At 43.3% G+C, this 23,332-nt stretch overlaps 1 protein-coding gene across 1 annotated transcript; it reads right to left on the bottom strand.

The window, feature by feature from the left end:
- Window positions 1–605: 605 nt before the first annotated feature.
- Window positions 606–21,826, bottom strand: myom1b (myomesin 1b). Its single transcript, XM_076761443.1, has 38 exons — window positions 21,772–21,826; window positions 21,098–21,303; window positions 19,250–19,384; window positions 18,947–19,121; window positions 17,486–17,643; window positions 17,230–17,322; window positions 16,676–16,764; window positions 16,428–16,469; window positions 16,042–16,203; window positions 15,707–15,868; window positions 14,360–14,501; window positions 13,726–13,925; window positions 13,484–13,537; window positions 13,265–13,389; window positions 13,003–13,186; window positions 12,745–12,919; window positions 12,542–12,663; window positions 10,254–10,661; window positions 7,752–7,948; window positions 7,539–7,665; window positions 6,932–7,116; window positions 6,722–6,836; window positions 6,478–6,634; window positions 6,294–6,400; window positions 6,151–6,195; window positions 5,911–6,047; window positions 5,495–5,639; window positions 5,078–5,137; window positions 4,842–4,909; window positions 4,634–4,747; window positions 3,637–3,724; window positions 3,514–3,552; window positions 3,327–3,432; window positions 2,933–3,096; window positions 2,699–2,735; window positions 2,489–2,511; window positions 2,032–2,087; window positions 606–1,838 (listed from the first exon to the last, which is right to left on the bottom strand). Exons 2-38 carry the CDS (start codon window positions 21,247–21,249, stop codon window positions 1,578–1,580), a joined length of 4,809 nt encoding a protein of 1,602 aa, XP_076617558.1. The 5' UTR covers window positions 21,250–21,303; window positions 21,772–21,826; the 3' UTR covers window positions 606–1,577.
- Between the last annotated feature and the right edge of the window lie 1,506 nt (window positions 21,827–23,332).

Raw genomic sequence — 23,332 nt, 5'->3', positions numbered from 1 at the left:
CTTGGCATAAAAATGGCAAACGGGGGGAAAGAGCTAGCCTGGCTCTGTCCAAAGGTAAAGACATCTACTTACCAGCACTTCTAGATCTCACTAATCCACACGTATTGTTATTGTACAAAAACTTGGTTTCATAGAGATTACGTGCTGGACTATTTCTTGGCCGTGCACATTGGCCTCCAGTCCACTAAAGCAGTAGTGCTCATGATTAAACTGGTGAGAAAAATGACTATTTATAATCTTCAAATACATTTCTACAGTGTGGTAGCACTGTTGGATGCTGGTGACCAGACAACAAGGGGAGTCATCATTAGTTTTCTCTCAGGTACACTCAAGTGAGCTTGATTTTGTCTGCTCTGTTTGTGCTCATCTAGTGGTTATTTTTGTTTATTTATTTTTTCCAGAGCATCATCAATCAAGCACACTGTGGTTATTACAGTGAAGAGAACGGTTGTCTCCATGCTGGTGGTTGATCTTCGGGCAGTCCAAGTCTATAGAAACCATGACTGGGAGTGAAACAGGGAAGAGTAAACTGAAATAACAGAGTGAATGGTGAAATGTGGAAGGTTCAAACCCAAAGTGAAACAACTCAAAGAGGAGGAGGAAGTGGGGAAAACATGCTCGTTTTTATTAGTCTCATCAAGAAACAGGGTAGTAGGAAGTGATGCAAAGTGATCTAACAGTCTTCATTACAGTGGCATCGTTATCATCATAGTCACGAATAAAGGAGGTATCATAGTCATTAATGATGGACTGTGAAGGGGATAACAGTGGTGAAGGACAATAATGTCTACAGACTGAGAGACAATGGAGGTGATGTCACGATCACAACGTTTAAATGCTTGTGAATAACAATAAAACAGGACAAAATGTAAAATTTGATGAAATGGCACATTACAATGTTTTAGGCCATTTGCAACACATTTTGTGTACTTCTACTGCTTTATTTCCCAAAGGGAGTTTTTGGGCGCGTTTACAGACATTTTTGAGGTGGGTGTTTCTTAAATGAACCTTTTCAAAACCAAAACGTAAGCTTTGGTCATTAGCATGTTACGCTAACTAGCTTATTGGCTTAACATGCTAGTGGTTGGCAGTGAAGTATGCATCATGTGTAGCAAATAGGCTAAAACATGAAAAAACATTCATTTGCCTTTTTAATAGTCATTTCACACTAACTTAATGACTTCTATCATCTTTGGCTTTCTATCATCAAGTAATGTTTTGTTTTTTCCTCGAAGGCAAACAGAGTGAAATTAATTAGCTAGAGCTTTACACAAACAAAAACCAAAATTGCACCAGTGACATTTCTGATTGGACACGATGTCAAAAACACCTTTTTATGCTGATTCAGATTTGTTTTTGTTGGACCAAATGAGTAGGTATTGATTATAATTTGGAGTTACAGATCATACCACACTCTAGATTTCTCTCTGAACTCTTGGACATTTCATTTCAGATTCAGCACCTCTAGAGTTTATAATATGCACAAAACATCGAACACATCCTCAAGCCTTTCTCTTCCTTTAACTGTTTCCAGCGTTTTTCATTTATACATATTTACGACAAGATTTGGACCGCTTTTATTTTTTCTTGCCGCCCGCCTCGTCGGGGATGAAGACACTTACGGTGAAGTCCCCGCTCTCTGTGCCGTACTTGTTCTTCACCAGGATGCTGTACTTGCCAGAGTCCGACGTGTTCACGCCGGTGATGGTGAAGCTGGCAAACTTGCCCGACTCGAACTTGAGGATGCAGTGCGCATCGGACGTGATCTCCCTGTCGTTCTTCAGCCAGGTGACCTCTGGCACAGGGTCACCCGAAATGTTGCAGGTGAGATTGAGGGCCTGGTTTAAGGACAAGCATGCAACACACACCTGTAATATTACACAGTAGAGACACTGCCACCATGAGAGGGCTGATAGTGGTTCAGTGCTTTTCTTGAGGACAATTTAACATGACACACGTCATGATGTTTCTGTATAACTGTCACTGTGCTGTCTAAGATGCATAACATCAGAATCAGCTGAAGCGGTTTACCTTGCCCTCCTGTATGGTGACCACATCAGGCAGGCCTCCTGCTACTCGAGCACGATCTGAAAGAAACAGTGTTACCTTAAGTACAATTAAGACACTTTATTTCAATGGCACTTTCAGTAACATAAACTAAAAACATGACACTGGACATTTAGTCCAGATCTGAGATGAGAAAGTCAGAGTCTTGTCTCTAAATTAAAGATGGTAGCATACAGTCTGGATCATTTACTGCTTTAAACATAATCAGTGGAAACTAAAAGCTGATTTTACAGGAATCTGTAAGTATTAGGAGGAAAGAATAAAGGCTGTATGATCTGTCTTTGCAGTATTACTTCACTCCATAACTCCATTATACAATATATCTAATAATATGTGAAGGACAGGCCTTCCTGATGATTCAGCAGCTACTTCATCCAGGTCTAAAATCTACCAAAACCACTTTAAACACAACATCACTTACTTCTCTCTGCAATAGCAGCAGCTCTGAGGACAAAAAAAGAGGCAACGGCAAATTAGGTCAAAGGTGCTGAGAATCAGAAGTGAAACTTAAAGCGTAATCTGCATGCACAGTTCCTCGTGTATTTCCTCCAGCCAGAACAAAATGTGCATGTTGTGATTGCAGCTATATAAAGCTAATAATGTGCTAGCTATCGAGTAATTAGTGACTTACTTGAGTCTCTGGAATTCTGCAAAAGCGTCGTCAAATGCTGCAAAGCAAAAAAGAAAATATTTATTGCTGTTGCTGCTATTAGGGGTCATAAAATATCTTAAGGCAAATTTCAAAACCACAACTTAAAACACTGATCTCTGAAACAGTAAAACAAGCAACATTTGACTGTTGCACAACTACAGTTTACAGTAATTGTGTCTAAGATAGAAGCTTCAGATACGCGGATGGTCTCACCTTGACCAGACAGCTCAACAGTCCTCCTCAGGCCACCTTTCCCGTCGTTGAACTCGATGGCGTATTTGCCCATGTCTTTCTCTGTGGGGTCCGAGATCTGCAGCCACAGCTGCTCTCCCACCACGCCGCTCTTGATACGGTCAGAGAAGGCAATGGCTGAGTCCCTGTCAGAGAGGCGATAAAGGCGTGGACACACAGGAACATGAGGACGAGTACAGGTGGACAAAGCCCTGCAGTATTTCACTAAAGGTACAAAATTATCAAAAACACAAGATTTAACCAATTTACTCTCAAAATGATGCTATCGTTTTAAAGAAATCAGTTTAATTGCAGTAGCTAGAACATATTCATTTGTACACACGCTTGCAGACTGCAATGCAGACACAAAACATACTTGTAGTGCCATGTGACTTGGAGTAGATCGTTATAGTAGCTGACAAAGGTGTAGAGTCGGATGCCCTGTTCTGTGCTTGTGATCTTCAGCGGAGTGGAGGAATTGGCTGCGATTTAAATAAGATTTATTTAAAATGCAAATTCAAAATGAATCAGGCATCATATTATTTAGGGGCAAATTTTCTTACCGATAAAACTGAAAACTTCATTCATCAAGTCTTTGAACCCTGGAGGAGAAGTTAGAAACTGTGATATATTTGCTACAGTCAGGAGATGATTGGTTATGTTAGTGCGTGACTCTGCGAGGGTACCTTGATCTGTCAAATTCAACGTGGAAGTGTCCTTTCCTCTGTCATCCTTCAGGACGACCTCATACACACCAGAGTCCTTCTTGGAGATCTGACAGAGAGAGCAGGAGCGTCAGATTCGGCCGTCAAAACAACAGCAAACAAGGAATATGATTTGTATTCATCTGAAAAGGCAAGCTTTCTCTTCTGCTATGGATGCTGCAGAAAACACATATAAGACGCAAGAGCAAAAAAGCCAACAGACAAACAAACAAACATCTATCAAAAAAAGCATTCTCAGGCAGAACGGCAAAACCAGAGGGGCCGCTGGCCCATGACAGATAACTGTTCCCAACTTTTAGTCTTCTCCACATTAGGCTGCTGGCATAGTCTGCTGAGTCTGCAGGGGAGTCGCGCTGAAATGGGACACATGTGACATCATGTTTATACACAGTATGTTAGACCACCTGGAAGGATGTCATGTCACTGAACGCCACTCGGACAGACGTTTAGGGACGATACAGCGGGATGAGAATAATGAGACACAGAAGTGAAGAGAGGGTTAGATGACGTGTGAGAGAAAAGCTCAAATTAAAACAGAAGAAGAAGAAGAAGACAGAAGAGTTAGAGGGAGAGAGTGATAACGGTGTCCAAAAATTTAGTTTGAATTAATTAAATGGCACTGTTAGGTCTTAAAATATGACATGTTATATTTGTTTTAATGACAGATAATGCTGGTTATTTTTAATAAAACCTTTCCAGCTGTAATTAGTGAAAAAATTAATTTTGATCATTTTTGTTTTACTCCAACTTACTCAAATCTTGCAGACCAACATTGAGGTGAAGGATGCCATAAAATATGAAGGATCCATGTATTTATATATCTCTGTGCAAGGATTCCACCGTTTACATTCATATATGCAAATGAATTCAGTGACAATGATGCAATACAGAAATATACATGTATAGAATATTGACTTAAATTCAGACTTCACACAGGTTTCTCCTCTTATGCTCTCACCTGAGCAATTTCCAGCTTCAGGACCCCCTCGGTGAAGCCGAGGTGCTCGTCTGCTTTGATCTCGCGGCCGTCTTTGTACCACACGGCTGAAGTCTCCTTCTTCACGTTGCCAACCTGAAATGTAACACAACAGCACGGATGTGGACAAATGAGGACAGTGTTTCCTTGAAAGAGTGCAGCGTGAAGAATCTGTGAAGTTCTGTCTCACCTTGCATTTCAGCACGACGCAGCACTCCGGTGTCACCTCGTAACCCAAATACTCGATAAAGTGGGGACCTGGAACAAACATGGCAGTTATAAACATGGAAATCAGGGCATGTACAGATACTGTGATGGGCTTTTTGTTTGTTTGTTTGTGTTGCTTTCCAGACATCAGTGCTGACCGCTGAAACAAGGCAATAATCAGCAGATTCACTAATACTCATAACAGGGCACATGACATACCTTGCTTTCTGAACCATTCTTTCCTCTGGAACTCCGATTCCTTCTGCAGCTGCTTGAACACTGCAAATACAAAGAGTTTGCAATGTTAAACACTTAAACAATCAATATGACCAAGTCTAACCACGAAATGTAACCATGTTTGGCTGCTTTTATATTCTGTGATAATATGAATGTAGTTTGAAATCAGTGTTGTCACATTAGATTGACAAAAAAGTAGCCCAATCTCAGCCTTTCTTAAATGTTTTACTGCCCTCTGGTGTCCAGAATGTGCATTTCTTGCAGAACAGAGTTGCGGAACTCTGTGCATACTACACTTCACAGGTTTTGAAGGGCAGGTATGAGATCAATATTTAATTAATTGAAATTCCTATGACAAAAAGTAAGTGCCCACTTTTTTTTTGGTTTGACTGGACATACCGTCTCCTATCAGTACCAAGCTGGACTGGTTGGTGGCTTTCCCATCCTGCAGCTGGAAGGTGAAGGTGCCCTCATCTGCCGGGGTCAGAGACTCCATGATCATCTCAATCACGCCGGTGTTCCTGTCGAAGTTCATCTTGTATTTCTACACAAAAACATGAAATCATACAGAAAAAAACATAAAATACAGATATTTTGAGTGTATTTTCCACCGCCTGCCTTCTGTGGTCTTCATTGTGTAACTGTGCATCTTGTTTTTAATCTGTACTGTTTGCTTTGTGCTATTTTGTTGTTCTTAACTACGGACGTAAATCAGCTTGAAGCTATAATCTGCTGCATCAAACGGTGACATTTATGTTTGAGCCCTCTTAAAAAAACTAATTACTGAGGGTTCATTTCCTTTTGTGCTCACTGACCTCCCCCTGAGAGAGAACATTATCATTGAAGACGTAATCCACTTTGCCGTTAGCTGACATCTTGTCCGCCTGCAGCCAAAAGCGAACTCTACCCTTCTCCAGCAGCTCCACAGCCAGCTCTGACTTCAGGGGAATAACTATGAAGAGGAGGGATGAAGAAAGAGAGAGAGAGGCAGCTCACAGGAAACAGTCCAGTCCATGACACACTTAGAAACTGCAGCGATGACATGAAACACTCACTGGGAAATTTGTGGTCATGACTGATCTCCAGCAGCCTCTTCAGCTCTGACAAAGATGGGAGAGAGATTCATGAGCGGAGGTCAAAAAGCAAAAACTCATTTGATTTTCTACCTCTTGAAATGTGTGATGTTCTTGGAGCCTACCTTCCTCAGAGAGGGTGTAGCTGGATGAAGCACCATCAGTGTGGGTGACCAGACATGAGTAAATGCCAATGTCCTCCTCCCCAGGATTTTTGAACACAGCTTTGGACCTGCAGGAGAAGCACAGTGCAGAAAGTCATGGATGAGAGTATTGATTGATGGTGTGCTGATGAAAGCGTCATCTCACTTGTTTCCCTTGGTCTCTACGGTCAGGCGGGACGAGTCTGTCATTTCCTCGTAGTTCTTGGACCACACAAATTTGGAGTCGGGGGTCATGTCACAGCACTCGAAGTTCAGGGAGATGACGCCGTCGTCATCAACATCAACAACAATCTCCTTAGTGCCTGAAACCCAGAGAAGGAAGAGTTCAAATACTTGGTTTATGAGACGCTCTTGGTCTGCAGTTCACCAGAGTTCAACATTTTTCCTACCTGGTTTGGTCACAGCTGGGACCGGCTCTGTCACGTCTGAGGTTTTTCCAACTCCGGCTTTATTCTGAGCGCGCACACGGAACACATACGTCTCTCCTTCCTTCACATTCTTAATCTGAGTAATTAAAGAAAAATAATCAGATTGCACACCATCTGCTGCCACACGTGTATAAGAATCCCTCAGATTTCAATCAGCCTGATGATGGCGACCTTGATGTACGTCTTCTCCGTAGCCTTGTTGTTGACGCCTCTCCAGGCCTCCTCAGGCGCGTCGGCCTCCTTGATGTCCACGTAGAACCCGTTGACCGGATCACGGCCCTGGTAGACAGGTGGTTTCCATAGCAACACCATAGAGTCGCTGCGCACCTCTCTCACCTGCAGGTCATGAGGAGGTCCTGCAGTCCAAAATAGACACAGTGGCAATACACATCAGGCTGTTCAAGGGGTCCTTAAACACCTCACAGGTACAATTAGAAAAAGGAATGCCTGTGTGCTGCTTTCAGGTAAACGTGAGGATGTGACCTCACACACACAGTTACACTCGCGACTTTAAAGCTTCATTTGGGACTTTTGTGTTTTTTATCCTGCTTTTTTATGCTTTTTTATAATCGGTGGTCTTATCTCTGACTGTAGCCATCAGTTTAACATTAAATTACTTTGCATGTCTTCTATTAAGTACTAAAGTATAATGTCAGAGTTATATATAGATGGTGTGATCAGTTTTGAGGAGGTGACGACATGACTGTTAATGTTCTTAAAAGGGTGTCCCGTTCATGTTGGCCCTCTCTCAGTGGGTTAAACAGGTGGTCTACCCAACCTGGCACGGCGATGGTCCACTCTTCACACAGGAAGGTGTCACTGGGCAGTGACGGGATGCCAACACCTGCCATGTTGGCTGCCCGCACCTGGAACTGGTACTTCCTGTTCTCCTTCAGGTCACACACCTGGAGACGAGAAGACAGAACCTCGCTTGTGAAATTGCCCGGTTAAAATCGACTGAAGCCTGTATTTGGATTTCTTTTCCGCCCACCCTGTAGGCCCTCTCGCTGACAGCCTTGATGTTGCCCTCGTGCCATTTTCCCGGAACGCCATCGATGACCTCACGGTAATCCACAAAGTAGCCAGTGATGTCAGCACCGCCGATGAAGGTTGGCTGTTTCCAGGCCAGCACCATGGAGTCGCGTACACACTCCAGGACAGTGATGCCATAGGGTGGAGTAGGGGAGGCTGAGATGACAGAAAACTCAAATTAACACCATAATGCCTCAGCTGGGGAAAAGGGTGAAGTAATGGGAAACTGAAGCACTACAATGAGGTGATATTTTCAATTCCCAAACTTATTATCACACCTCCAGCCAGCTGCTTTAATTTATCTATAATCTTGTTCTTTGAGATTCTCATAAAACTAGATTTTTTGAGCTTCAGTGTCCCATTACTGAGAACTACTCTGTTTACAGCAGGTATTGGCTATATTACAACTCACGTTCTTCCATGTCCAAAAACATTACGTCTGCACTGGATTGTGTAAAAGGTTTAAAGACAATAGTGGGTGAATACCTGCTGTAGCAGAATACCGTCAAACCCACAAGATGGTTGCACCTTTAATAACCCTTTATATCAGGATTTTGCAGGATGATTTCTGATTTAAAGGAACAGTTTGAGATTTTGGGAAATACAGTTATTTGCTTACTTGCTAATAATTAGATGACAAGCTTGATACCTCTCTCATTTCTGCTCACCAAATATGAAGCTACAGCCAGGAGACGTTTAGCTTAGCTTAGCATAAAGACAGGGAAACAGGGGGGAACATTTGGCCTGACTCTGTCCAAAGTTAATTCACAAAAGTGCACTAATTAGCATGTTGTATCTTGTTGTATCATGTTGTAGAAACCAGACGTCTAGCGAAGCCTCCAGGAAGTCACTATACACGGCTAACAACACGTCTGACATCTGGCACGTAACCCCCAGTAAATTTGTAGTTTTCACACTTTTAAAGAACAAAATGTAGTGTTCTTTAAAAGTAGTGAGCTACGAGGTACTGCTAGCTGATTTTTCTTAAATTTGGACAGAGCCAAGCTAGCTGTTTCCACATGTTTGAAGCCTTTATGCAAGGCTAAGCTAATTGGCTACATGTGGTAGCTTCATATTTAACAGACAAACATGAGAGTGGCATCAATCATCTTGTCTAACTCTTGGCAAGAAAGCAGATAAGCATATTTCCAAAAATGTCAAACTATTCCTTAATATTAGTTAAATATGACATAAAATTTGTGGTAAGAACATTCCAGCAAAGGACAAATTGATTTCTAAGACTCGAATGGAGGAGTGACTGTGAGCAAAAGGTCTCTCGAAAAAAGGATCATGTATCATGGAGATAATAAATTGGCCTGTCAATCACAAATAGTCACGTGAACTTGATACCTTCCCCTATTTCGGGGTGAGAAGTTGGTCAAAGTGCCTGAGAGGTGGACATCTGAAGAAGTACACAGTGAGCTACCAAATGTCTCAGGTCACAAGCGTCCTGCTCTTACATTGGCTGGATGACCCACTTTTCAAGCACAGGGTGTGATCAGCTGGCTCCTGCCATGACATACTTATGTGTGTGTTTGTGTGTTAAAGTGCTCTTGGGTACGCAATGTGATGGCAGGTCCAGAGGTGCCTGGTGACTGATGCCAAGCCACCAAGTGAGGAGGTTGTGGGAAAGTGGTGGCCTGTTATGGCTTTGGGTTTGAGATTCAGTTTTATGGTGAAGGTTCACTCTCTTCATGTGTCATGTTTAGTTTTATGTCCTGCCTTTGTCTCATTTCCACCTTTGTGATTGCTAATTAATTTCACCTCTCTTGTGTATTTAGGTCATGTGTTTTCCCGCTTCCAGTTGTTAAGTCATCTGCGTTTGGTTGTTAAGTTTGTTCTGAGCTCAGTTTTTATATTTATTTCTTCTGAGTTTTTGGATTCGCCTCAGCCTGGTCAGCTTGATGTCTAACCTCAAAGTATAACAGTACGACCTGACAACTGAAAGAGGGAAAACGCATGAACTGACATACAAGAGACTAATTAACTAATGCAACACACAGAAAACAGACGGGAAAACACACCAATGCAAGAAGTAAAGCGAAACATGACACAAGAAGACTGTCAACTTTCAAAATAAAACAGGAAACAGACTAAGCAACCCCAAAACCAGAACCAAAACTACCTACAAGCGTGACTGTGCTGAGTTAAAGTTTACTGGTGTTTCACAGTGACTTACCTTAAGGAGATGAATACCAGCAGACACTTGAAAAATATAATTACATGTTGAAAGCAGGTGAATATGAAAGTAAAACCTTGCAGAACTGCTTTAAAAGGGAAGTCTTTCTCTTATTTCTCGGTACAGTCAGGGTAGAATATAAATGAGGGGGATTGATGGATTTTTTTGTGGTTTGTTTTGGAGCTGATGAGAAGGTTTAAATCTCTGACCGGTGCTCACCTGACGACTCTCTCCGGGGCCTCGCTGTCTCCCGATTAGCCGAAGCACCTACAGAGAACTTACGTGCCTGTTTGGTCTCAGGCTCTTTGACTGCCTTTGCAGCCTGATCCTGGACCTCAGCAGGGACTGGGTCTAAGTGTGCAGCTATGTCAGTGAGTGAGTCACGAACTGAGTCTGACACAGACTCTGAGACCAGGTCTTTTGCCAGGTCAGGGGCCCAGGACACGCTGCCTCTTTTGCCCCCATTGCTTTTACCCTCCATGGGGTCGGGCCCCGCGAGGCCTGAGCTAGCAGCCCCGGCCCCCTCCCTGGTTTGAGTGTCAGCCTGAGCTTTATTGAGCTTTAGCTTAGTGTCAGCGGGGGACTGGACAGTTTCATGCGTGCCCGTCCAGCGTGGCCTGTGCTCGGTTAGTCGGCCCACGTTACCCCCCGGCCCCATCTCCGGCAACACACCATGAGGGATGCCGCCCCCTACAGGAGTTAGCAGAGAAGAGCAGAAGAGGCTTTTTAAAAGACAGACTCAAGATCAGTTCAGAGAGCAAAGAGAAGACGAGCAGAAAGTAATATTCAGTACATCAGCTCATCAAATACAGTAAAATGTCTTCATCTGACTGGGAGGGAAAAATGAAGACAAGATGGCCAACAAGTGACATCCGTGTGAGGAGGTGAGTCGGCTTCATTTGGGATTATGACAGCGTGCAGACGAGTGAAGTAGAACAGCTGATGAATGTTGATGTGCAGGCTTTGCACCGACCCTTTATGAAAAAACACTGTTCTTTAGCAACAACGCCAATGGATTTCATCGCCTCCACTCAAAAGATGAAGAGGCTGAATGCTGCAGCAGACCATAATCTAATTCACATGAAGCAGTGCAATTATTTTAAGATGTCACACTTTTTCTAAAAATGAATATTAGTAGTAGTAGTAGAACTTGCAGTACAGCAGCCCATCGCATTCTTCATAATTTAACATAGCAGAAATGCTTCCTGACATTAGCAGTATGTTCGCCTGCATGACTGTGCAGAGAAATTCATTGGCTTCATTACTGAGTGTTTCATAAGGGAAACCAGAGCACGCGGCTCAGCACAAAGCTGGCCAGTGAATGAGTGACATCCAAAGGCTGAAAGTTATGTTAGTAAAAATGCAGAGAGACTTTAGGGAACACATGCAGCTATGACAGGTATCACAGCAGCTGGATTGGTCTGTTGTGCACAGTGACTGTCAGTTTTGGGCTCCACTTTAATGTCTTCATTTATCGGTTTTCAGTTAAGTCATTAGAGATAGTGTTTTTAGATGTGTAAGGAGATTTTTTTTCTGAGATAAAGGACAACAGTGGAAAAATAAATGGTTGATTACTGTTTTGCACATGTTTGTCATACTGTGATATAAATCGTTATTGGAAAAATACCGTGATTTCAACCATATCGTCCATCCCGCCCAGTTTTTATCCACCCAGTGACATAAAAAGTAAGCTAATCTGGCAGTACTGCATGTGTGTCATGTACAGAAAGTGTGCATTTTTAACTAAACTCAGACTTTATAAATAATTAATCATTAAAACTCAGTTAACCATCAAACAGAACAATACCATCGGCAGGTTAGCAGGTACGACAGAGGTTAAGGCAGAGGAGCTCAGTGGGGTGGGACAGGTGTGTGTGCTGGTACCTTCAGCACCATGTGGGGGTTGCCGACACATCTTGTGCCCAGGACAGGTGAGGGAAAAGGGGGGTGGTGACGTGTGACACTGGGCTGGTTTGTAACAACCGCTGAGTTGGATCGCACTGACCCAAATTAGAGGAAGTCTACAAGTCCTGACCCCGCCTCAGGCTGTGCAGGGAGGAGGAGGGGGGTGGGAGGTGGATGTTGCTGGACAGGGAGGTGGGTAGGTGGGGCACATAACGGTGCAGAATAACGGGACAGGGTGACAGAGTGGAACCATGGTGGAGAAAGTGTGGGAGTGTAGATGCAGATGATGTAAAGAAGTGAAGACAGCAGTGGTAACCTACAACATCATGTAAACATATCAAGGAAAATACCAGTTCTTCCACAAAAATTTAGGCTCACTTTAAAGGAACATTCCACCAAATGCTTATATTTATTGTGTATATAATAGAAATATCCTGACACAATATATCCTAACAAAACTGTCTGTGTTAATCCAGTGACGCTACAAAATATACACAAACAGCAAAATGAATCCAGAAATGCAAGCTACAACACCAACAGCTGATTTTCAGGCATTATTAAACTGATCTAGTTTACATATAAACAACAGGATAAAGTATCGTCCTCACTATCCTCTGACTGCATTAGCTTCTCGTGTTGAGACATGGACCCTCAGTTTCACTCACCTATAGCAGCCTTCACCTCCACAGGCTCAGACTCCTGGGAGAACTGGCTGATCCCTGCTGCGTTCACTGCCCTCACCCTGAACACGTATGTCTCTCCCGTCATCAGACCGTGGCAGATGAACCTGCAAATGACCCCGCGACACATTCTGTGAAACAGGTGGCCAATGAAACCCCTGGTTAAAAAGACAGGGGAGTCCTTTCACCTGGTGGCGTTCACAGGCTTGTTGTTGCATGGCTCCCACACATTGCTGCCCACCACGCTCCCCTCAATGTAGTATCCCACCAACTCTTTGGCCTCGCGAGACGCTTCCCAAGACACAACGACTGACGTGTCTGTGTTCCTGGTCGGGACAACTTTTCCCGGGGCAGATGGGATATCTGTGGACCAGAACATTTCATGTTTTGGGTCATTAACTTAGAGTGTAACATTATGATGCATGTGTGTTTGTGTGTTTTCTGACCAAGCTTGTCGCCAACAGTGGTGGCCTCTGTTGGGTCCGACGGCTCGCCAACACCGGCGGAGTTGCAGCAGCGGACGCGGAAGCTGTAGGATTTCCCCTCGGCGAGGTCGAACAGGGCGAAGCGAGGAGACTTGACCGGGATCTCTGTGTTCACCCTCTGCCAGCTGTCTGTGCCCGAGACACACTGACAAACAAGGACGCAAGGTCAGAAAATCACTGCAGTTGACATGGAAGAATATGTTGTTGAATAGCTTTAACTTACCTTTTCCACATAGTACATGACACCCTCAAGGCCTTTATCTCCAGGCGGCTTCCAGCTCAGCACCACATAGTTCTTGGTTGCTTCAGTCACCTGCAGCTCAAGAGGTCTGCCGGGAACGACGCCCTCTGATGGTCAAAAGATAAGGGATCAGGAGTCACGTCACCGGGTGTCGTGGACATGACTGATGTAAATCTTGGAGTTAAAGATTAGATTTCCTACCTGCAGGCTCCTCCTCTGTGACAATGATTTGTCCGGTCCAGGGAGCAGAGGTACCTGACAGCAAGCAGATGATCATTATGTAAAATTTCTACATTTTGCTAAGATATTCAACCAGAATTTTATCTTAGGTATTGGCAGCGGGAAAGCCTTTAAAACATAACACAGCCATGTGTCTGATAAAGCTCTTTGAATACGGGCAGGAGAATGACAGGCTGTGTTTGAGCAGACATGCAGTAAAGTACCTCTCATGCGGGCGCGATCAGCCGGGTCCATGGCGGCCACCGGCTCAGAGACTCGGGACGGGCGGCTCATGCCGCTCTTGTTGACAGCACGCACACGGAAGGTGTAGGAGCGGCCCTCCACCAGGCCGGTGACGGGGAAACGGGCAAACTTCACCGGAGTGTCATTGCACTGGATCCAGTGGGTGGTTCCAACCTCACATCTGGACACATATTACAAAGTAAGTCTTACATACTGGGTTTTTATTCAAATATCTTGAATGTTGCTTCTGGTATTTTCTCACATATCAGTCAAAGTGTACTGCAATACAACATATTTTCTTTGTTCCTCCTCTTTTTGTGGTATCTGACCAGTTTGATAGAAGTTTCCAAACCATAGCTGCTTTGTGTGCTAGGCAGTGATGGAGGAAGGATTCAGAACTTTTACTTAAGTAGAAGTACTAATACCACACTCTAAAAATACTCCACTACAAGTGAAACACATGCATTAAAACTATCAACTATCAACATGACGTGGAGGAGTAGAAGTAACTCTTTGAGGGTTTTTATCCAGATGGAGCTGCTGTGAGACGACTGATGGACCTTTTATTTTTTTAGCAGCATCAGCGTAATAACAGGCAGCAGCACACTGACTGACCTGTCCACAAAGTAGCCCAAGATGGAGTTACCACGATCGATAGCTGGCTGCTTCCAGGTGACAATAATGTAATCCTTATTGACATCCAGACAGCGCACATCCAGAGGGGCACCGGGGGCTCCTTCAATCTCAGCATCAGCATCTAACACCAACCGTCACAACATTTTCATGGAAAATCTTCTACATATGACAATCTGAGATGAGTTTTCAGAGGTTTCATCAATGCCCGCAGATAAACTTTAAAGTGAGCTGTGGCCTGTGCTGAACTGTGTAGCTGCAGGGCTTGATGCCAGGAATGTTTCTTGTCCTCAAGTTAAACACAAGCTGAGAGCGATCAGCGGCAGGAGGACAGAATTAGCAGAAGCCCACCCGGCAGTGAAAGGGGATGAGAGAGGTGACTCTTAAAGAAACACAAAGGTAAATCCAGGGCATCAACTGTAGTCAAGTCTACAACAAACCAGAGTTACATCATGAAGTAAGAGCATGCATTAACTGGCTACATGTAGCCAGTATTTTACCATCTATAGAGACATCTGACAGAATGATACTTTTTAAAGAGTCACAGATCAGAAAATTACAAAAGAGGACCTGTCTATGAGATAAGGAGGTAAAACAGGAGGAGATAATTATACCCAGAGTGTGTTCGCTCACAAAGAGCAGTAAGGAAACTGGGCAGCCTATTGTTTCTCCTTGAAGCAGATATTTACAGAATCTATCTGCTCTCACAGCCACACTCATTCCATGGCTGAGCCCTCTGAGAATAGCCTGACGGCAGCCAGGATCATATAGCGTTTTGTTATGGAGACTGTACCTGGCCTTTTCTTTACTGGGCGAACAGCAGGGTCTATTTTCTAGCGTGATCATACTCAACATGTGTAGAAGCTGCAGCTTTAAAGGTCAGATTGTCTCTGAAGGCAGCAAAGATAAGCTACACTGACCGCTTTTTCCATGGTATTCAAACAGATGCCAGGGAGTTGCCACTCAGCGGTGTCTCTATTAGAGATATCCTATTTAAAACCACTCACTCACATTCAAATGCTTTGACTATTAAATGTGGTATTGTCATCAGGTGCCAGAGGACACGCTGTTACGACTTCGACCTTGATCTGATGACATGCTCGACAAAAACAAAGATCAGGCTGCATTAAGCTGGTGTTGAGTGGGACTGCAGAGAAAATGACTGTGGGAGGATAGCTTACATAGGTACCATACTATAGATTTAAGGGTTGGAAGGCTTCTTTAAATATGCATGAAGTGAGATATGTGCAGTGGTCAGCAGCATAGACACCTCTGACGGAGCCTCAGTTAGAGACACAATATGATAACGTTCTGGGAAGGTGAACCCACCTCTGACAAAGACATACGCTGAGTAGGTCTCATATCCAGATTTGGTGGTGACACGCAGGGTGTAGAGCCCCTCGTCCTCTTTGTTGAGGTGTGTGAGCGTCAGTGTGGCTCTGTCTCCACTCCAGTGCATGTGGTACCATTTAGAGGGAGACAGCAGAACATCTGGACCACAGCAGGATAAAGAGTGGCTCAGTAACATGCACGACTAATGCATCAGTCTTTATAAAACAACATGCAAATAGAAAATCTTAATTTAATAATAGTACTCATTTCATATGTTTTAGATACAAAAACAGCCCAGCACAATAATCCACAGTTTGGAGTTGTCTGCTTACCTCCTCTGTACCACTGGATCTCTGGCTGGTAGTGGTGCAGGGCAGGATAAATGATGACCGTACATCCCAGACTCATGGTCTCACCCTCTCTTCCAAACGAGACACCAAACTTATCAACAATGTGAGTCTGGAAGGTGATGCCATACTCAGACACTGGGCCATCTGCAGATAAAGCATGAGACAGCCGAGGCTTGGTATTACTGCACAAACTGCTTCTGTACGCAAATCATGACATCGCGCACCATAATAATCATATCCGTTGAGGAAAAAAGGTGTAAAAATAAAGGACAGCAAGCAAATACAGACCGAGTGACTCTGCAGCTTTAAATCCACAATACAGCATACAGTCAGAAATAAAAACAAACACAGTGTACAGTCACACTTACGTCTGGGTGCTGGCAGGGACTCATCAATTTCACCTTTGAACCCTACAGAGAACAGCACAATTCATACAAACGTAAGAGAGTAGGTCTTTGGTATTTCAGTAAATGAGACGGTATTACTTAACTTTACACACTGATGGTACTGACTGTTGGTGATTTTCTTGTGTTTTTAAATAACTACGTGATCATGAAAGTTGTTTTTCAGAGTTTGTTCATGCAGCGTGATGGTTTTAAGATGTGGTGAAACCTACTCTTAACAACGATGGAGGCAAATGCAGACAGCTCTCCTTTGGAGTTCATGGCAGAGACACGATACTGAGCCGTGTCATCAAAATCACATCTGAAAGAGGAGAGCATCAGCTGATCAATGCCCATGATATGCACATTCTATCTCTTAAGGATTCACGTGTACAGTGCCCTTCCCCCACCTCAACCTCAGCCCTCCCAACCATGTAAATAATACCAACTATGAGCCCACGACTGCAAAGCGTTCCATAGCTCCTGGCCAGGAATACTCTGGCAATAATTAGACACCACTGGTGATGTCATCTGCACCAGGTGGCGTTGGCCTCTGTGCTGTACATACACCAGCAGTCTAACATGTAAACTACAGCCCACATATTCTAATAAGATGTGATAAAGATCATTGTGGTTGGGGGTGGGTTGCTACTATGTTCCACAATGTTTCCTCTGCATCAACAAAATCAACTGATGGCGACATGTTCTGGATAATAAACTATGGCAAAAGATGACTTCTTGGGAAGACTTTATTTTGAGAACTGTGGATGGGAGAAGCTGCACGTACCTGTTAATCTCCAGTGAGTGCACGCTGTATCTGCTCTCAAGTTTATACTTGCCAGGGTTGGCAAGAGGGTCGATTGCCACATTGTTTTTGTACCTTGTCGTGGGAGGCAGAAAACATGAAAGAGGACAGAAAGAATTTAAAGAGGATTAAACAGAATCAAGGGGAAAATAATAAGCTGTGAAAGCTGGGTGGAGGACTTTGAGGGGACAGATAGGACAGACCGGAGGTTCTGCTACAGGTGATGTATGCGACCTACCAGACAACTCGAGGGTCGGGCCAGCCACTGACGGTGCAATGCAGCCGCACGCACTGCTTCTCCCACACAGTGTGGGAGCGTGGTTTAATGACAAACTCCGGGGGATGCATCAGGCTGTCTTCGTTCATGCGCTTAAAGTGTTCCTCGTGTTCATGGATCTACAAACAGAACCGTTCTTAAGCACTGGATCGCTCAGGGCAGCTGTACCTTTGCCAAGTATAAAGTGTTACACCTTACAAAGTGTTCAAAAATTCACCAGGAAATCACAATGCATGGCTGAAGCAAAAACAAAGCTTTTACATACACAAACTGAGCAAGATCCCAAGTTTCTTTCTTTGTTTTAAACATGCAAGATGAATGCACTTGTGTTATGAACGTGTGTTGTTCATGAGGTCCTATGAATAGCTGCGGGTGTTGAGGCCCTGTCTAGTTGTGCATCCATTAAGTCAGCACATATCATGACAACACCATGGGGACACTGCTTCCCTCTGTCTCAAGAAACACGATCTCCTGAGGAATTTGCCACCCAGTAGTACGACTCTCTGGCAGAGTGGAGACAGATAAATACAGTGAGGGGGGGTCACTGTGGCTTTTATGATGCTGAATGAATGGTTGGGTACTACACATAATCACCCAGGGACATAAATAACTCTCTTGTGCAAGAAGTAGTAGTGACCAAGTAGTAGTAGTAGCCACAGACACTTAGTGTTCCTAAGCAGTACTGCAATTAATTATGCTCAGTTACACAACTATGCAAATAACATAACTGTTCTTAGTAAACTAATATTAAGGTTTAAATGATGCATGTTTTTTCACTGTGGTGTCACAAGTAACAAAGGAAAATCTGTGATGTCATAAAAGAGTAACAAGATGTTGCGATTCCAGGTCAAAAACTAGTATACTTTTGTGTATTACAAGTATAATTTAAGTATAGAAATCCACTGCAAGTACACTTTTACTTTTTGCTTAATCAATTAATTTAAAATATGTTTGACTTTTAAAAAGCATACCTCTAAATAGTTGACGTGGCATTACAAAGGACTTATTAAAAGTGGATTTTTAATTGTACTTAAGTGTACTTTTAAAAAATGCACAAAATTACAAATACCCTCGAGATTAATAGCATGCACTTATGAAAAGTATACTTAAAAAGTATAATTTAAGAATTTTATTTTATCACCTATGGTGTCGTGTAACAGAATGTCTACTGTGATGTCACAAGTAGGAGAGGCCAATCAGTGACATCATGACTTCCTGCTGTGACATCTTAACAAAACCAGTCGGTGATGTCATGAGGCATCAGAACAAACACTGAGGTCTAAACTGGACACTGATAGGACGGTGTGACCTCATGTCACTGATGTTCTGTGATATTAAAATAATGTGCAGTTATCAGTGTTGCTGTAAAAGTCTACAGCGTCCTGTTTGACCTCAAACCACACGTAGAATTCCCCCACTGACCCTTTTGTTCAGAGAGATGCGTTCGGCCGACTCGCGCATGGCCTCCTTCCTGGAGATCTGCTCTGACCTCTCCATCTCCAGGCCACTGGTGAACAAATCCCTGCGAGCCATGTATGCAGCAGTTTCCCTCACCCTGGCTTCCTCCGTATCCGAAAATCCTGAAGCAAACTCTTGACTAGGAGTTCGTAGAGCAGAGCCAGGGATGGATGTGGGGAGCAAGGCACATCAACAAAACTGAAATAACTTCATGATATTGCAAAACATTCTTGGAGCTCCAGATTTATATGGTGAAAAGTTCATTACCTGCCCCTGAAGATAGGCACTACATAGCCGATGATTTGGTTCTCTCTATCCACAGCCAAGTAAGTTGGCCTGGCTCTCTTTGGTACAGGGCTCAGTCTGCTCGTCTCCAGCCCAGAGTGTGAAGACACTTTCAGTCTGGGACATACAGAATACCATCAGCCCAGCTCTCAGCCAAACAGCACAACTAACAACACAACATCAACATGTGGGGGAAAAGCCAAGGTGAGGGTAGGTGGTTCAGTGGGAAAGTAGTGTTGATGGTTTAGTTTTGAATAATTTTTACCACTTTTATAAGGTGCATTTCCAAGTATTCAATCATTAAGAGACCCAAGAGACACTTTTGCTGCAATCTAGTATGATGGTAACACATACCAGAGCCACAAAGCTTGAGAGTACACTCGATATTATGGCCCAAACTCAACTCACATAACACTTCTTATGGTCCTTATAGACATACAGCAATCTACAGTCACACTGCATTTATATCTCTCTGTTTGCTTTCCTAAACACATTACAGAAAGGAGTGACAAGTTTGATTTTTGGTCAGATGCCACAGAGTTTATCTGCAGCAACACTATCTGCAGCAGTGAGAGTGTGGGGGCGGGATCTCACGGTATGAGATAACCAGAAGGGCAAGAAGGGTGACGAGGCGACTGCCCTCATTTTTCCTGTATCTATCTGGGTCACTGTCCTTTTAGCTCTGACCATTTACATTCTCTTGACTTTCCAGGATCAGGGCAGCAACAACACACATTAAAAGTGGATTATAACATGAGGAGCATTGGTTTCATTACTTAAGTCCAGCAAAGGTTATCTCATATAACGAAATTCCGTGTTCATGTCTGCATTCGCATCTTTGAAATAACGACACTACCGCGGCCACCCTGACTGTTAAATCAGCATAATATCATAATTCTCCGCACAGATTCAGGAGCTGGTGGGCTGCCCAGCAGTGAGTGTGAAGGCAAAGATCAGAAGCTGTGAGTAAAACCTAAGCCCTCTGACCTGTTCACACTCTCCAGGCCAGCGCATTTAAAGATCTGCCAGGCACCGCAGAGGATAGGATCCCCAGTCACTGGCTGTTTTGTTTTTCCTCCAGACAAATGGTGGAAAATCTCCAGTTTGGAGAATCAGCTATGAAACCAAAGTTAGCACAACCATCAGTTTTGTTTTTCTTATGCTGATCAATGCTTTCAGCAGGGACTGCACAAAGCTGGGCGACAGAAACGGCCACTAATGAACAACAACTCCCCTCATGTCTGTTGGAAATAAAGGGAAGCTATGAAATTCCCAAGACATAATAATTAATGTAAATACTATCAGGGTTTAAAGACATTAAAATCACAGCACAGGGGTTCAGATTTCAAGTGGACACGACTGACAATCTGTCACTCGTCACTTTCCCTCCAGCATGGTATGCACAGGTCAAGAATCTATTTCAGTCTGTGCCATATACCATAACTCTGCCATTACATAAGAGTGCATTTCCGTATAGCTTATCTAACAAAGGGTTTTTAAATAGTCATTGTAGTTATTTAGGAAAAGGTGTGTTAAAGGTAACATTTCTCAGCATGCAGAATAGCAAACAGGACATCTCTGCCTGCATGCAGAGAGCTTCATGCAGGATTCAGCTGTTTTCAGCCAGAATAAAGAGCGACCATCCTCAGGTGTGTGTGAGTGTTCATCAAAGTGAAAGAGCGGAGGGGAAGGATGGTTAGCAGGAGAGATAATCCCAAAGCTGTGGCAGGGAAGGGATCCAGCAAGGGCGATGGAGGTGAACTTAATCAGTTGGGTGACGTTGTTAAAGGGAGCAGTTGATGAAGGTACGATCCTCTTCCTCCTCCTTACCCCCTGCTCCTGCTGGTAGAGGAGGTGCTGCTGCCAGCAGCGTATCTGCTGCTGGACTGGTACTGGCTTAGCTTAGACTCTGTCTCCTTGCTGCGGTAGCCACGGTCATAGTGGCGATGGTGCTTCTGGTAGAACGGTATAGATCCAGACATGCTGCAGGCCGCTCCTGGTACCAGCCCTGAGTTTCTTGCTGTCTATATATGTGTCTGTGTGGTTAGTTGGTGTTCAAGAGCAGGTGGAATAACTGTTATGATATACTGAAGGTTCATTGCGACTGAATTTGGAACATAGAAATCGGTAATTGTCTGCATTAACAAGCTGGCCATGCTTTCATTTACTTCAACATGTTCTATATAGTTGAACATGGATAGTTAATGTAGCTCTGAAGATGGAAAAAAAACATGTAGTTAAACAAAAACAATACTTTGGAGAAATTATGTATATGTAAAAAATTTATTGCCAAAAACTGCATAATATTTCCTTGATCAAAAAAGAAACCCACAGGGAAAAGTCTTTTAAGCGTCATGAAATCTGCAAATTCAAACCTGCAATACCAGCTAACAAGACATCATATAAGATTCAGGCAATCAGGCATTTTCTCTGCATGCTAAAACAGACATGTGCAAGAGCTACAACCTGGTTTATCACATCTCATCCCAGCAGCTGCCACCTACCCTGGACAAAAAGCCTCAAACTCCAAGCTTCAAGGGAAAACTGTGGTCCAACTCCACACTTAAAGTTTGATATCCCAGCAAACCTACAGGCAGGTGAGTACAGGGCTGCAGTCTACACAACAAAAATAATATTGGCCCTTGCCGGAGTGTCCAAGCAGCAGTCACAACCTTTTATGGTGAGGGTGGAGATAAATATAGCTGAGAGCAGAGTGTGGGGGGCAAGTCAACTCCCAGAGTGCAACACATTTATGGGTGCAGGTCTCTGCCGATGAGCATTACTGCCTGATATGTAGGTAAACACAGGATTACTGCTGTAGATTTGTCTAAATATTAGCAATATTACTTGATCTTTTACTACAACTAATTCTTGCCTCCTTTATCCGTTGTATGTATAACATTTGTAAAATATAAGCCTCTGCACGTCTGAGTGAACATATACATTTTTTTCTTTCTTTTTTCTTTTGCTTGTTTGCTAGTTATTTTGTTACTCAACAGAAGTAAAGAAATAAGTTTAGCTCTTACTAATATGACAAAGTCAACATACTTTAAATGAATGTCACAGCACAAAAGCACCTCACGCTCAACTTTTCCTGTTTCTCAGTGATGCCCAAAGCTGTGAAGCAGTTGGCTTAATTTTACAATCTTAATCCAATATCTGTTATTTTTCTAATGTTTTAAGTCCATTACACAACCATGATGGTCTTGTTGGCTTTCAGCCGACAGTATGGCATCACTGTTAATCTCCATCAGCTTTTGTCTTGACTTTTTACTGCAGCAGTCTCAGCTGTGACTGTTGCTAACTTTAGCTATGCTATTGTTACTTGCTTTACATACCTCAAATACCAGTTACCATCTCTTTATCACTCTCTCCTTCGGTCTCACTCTCATTTCTGGAAGTAAACAAATGTCCCCTCTCGTCCCCTCTGCTCATAAACAGCTACTAAAAGCAAAACTTATATAAATCAAAGACTCAGGATCCAGTGGCAGATAAAAATACACTCCTGAAGCGAATATGATTCCTAATCATGAGTTTCTAAAATAAAAGACTTTCCTGTTTAAATAAAGTTTTTTTGAGGCCATTTGACAGGCCGATATTAATTTATCTGCCGCAGATGTTTGGATGTTGTTCTGGAAATTGCCTGCAACACAAACACTTAGTAAGTTTCCATGGCAGACACCTCCAAGGCCACTGTGTTGATCATTCGTCCTTTTTGGCCCTCACTCACCATCGTCCCACATGACACAATAGTCAGCATGGCAACATACCTGAAATGTTATGGCAGCGATCTGACGTGTAAACCCATTAAAAGAGATCAACACTGGGGAGAACAATATGAGACATTAAGCAGGGTCACATCACTACACGCTGTTGAATGAATATGGGATATATTTTGCGAGTACAGTAGGATATGTCACAAGCCACCCAATAATTTGCCAACATGACTGGTTTGAACCGCTACGATTAACTGAGACACTTGACAGATAACGAATCATCAGGAAAGCAGCAGTGACTTGAACAGCCTGTCCAGCTGACCCTCAAGCCTTTAATGCTGTAATTAAA

Source organism: Chaetodon auriga, chromosome 21 (assembly GCF_051107435.1).
Source record: "Chaetodon auriga isolate fChaAug3 chromosome 21, fChaAug3.hap1, whole genome shotgun sequence".
Lineage (NCBI taxonomy): Eukaryota > Metazoa > Chordata > Actinopteri > Chaetodontiformes > Chaetodontidae > Chaetodon > Chaetodon auriga.
The sequence above is the reverse complement of the archived record's forward strand: the minus strand, read 5'-3'. Positions and strand labels throughout refer to the sequence as shown.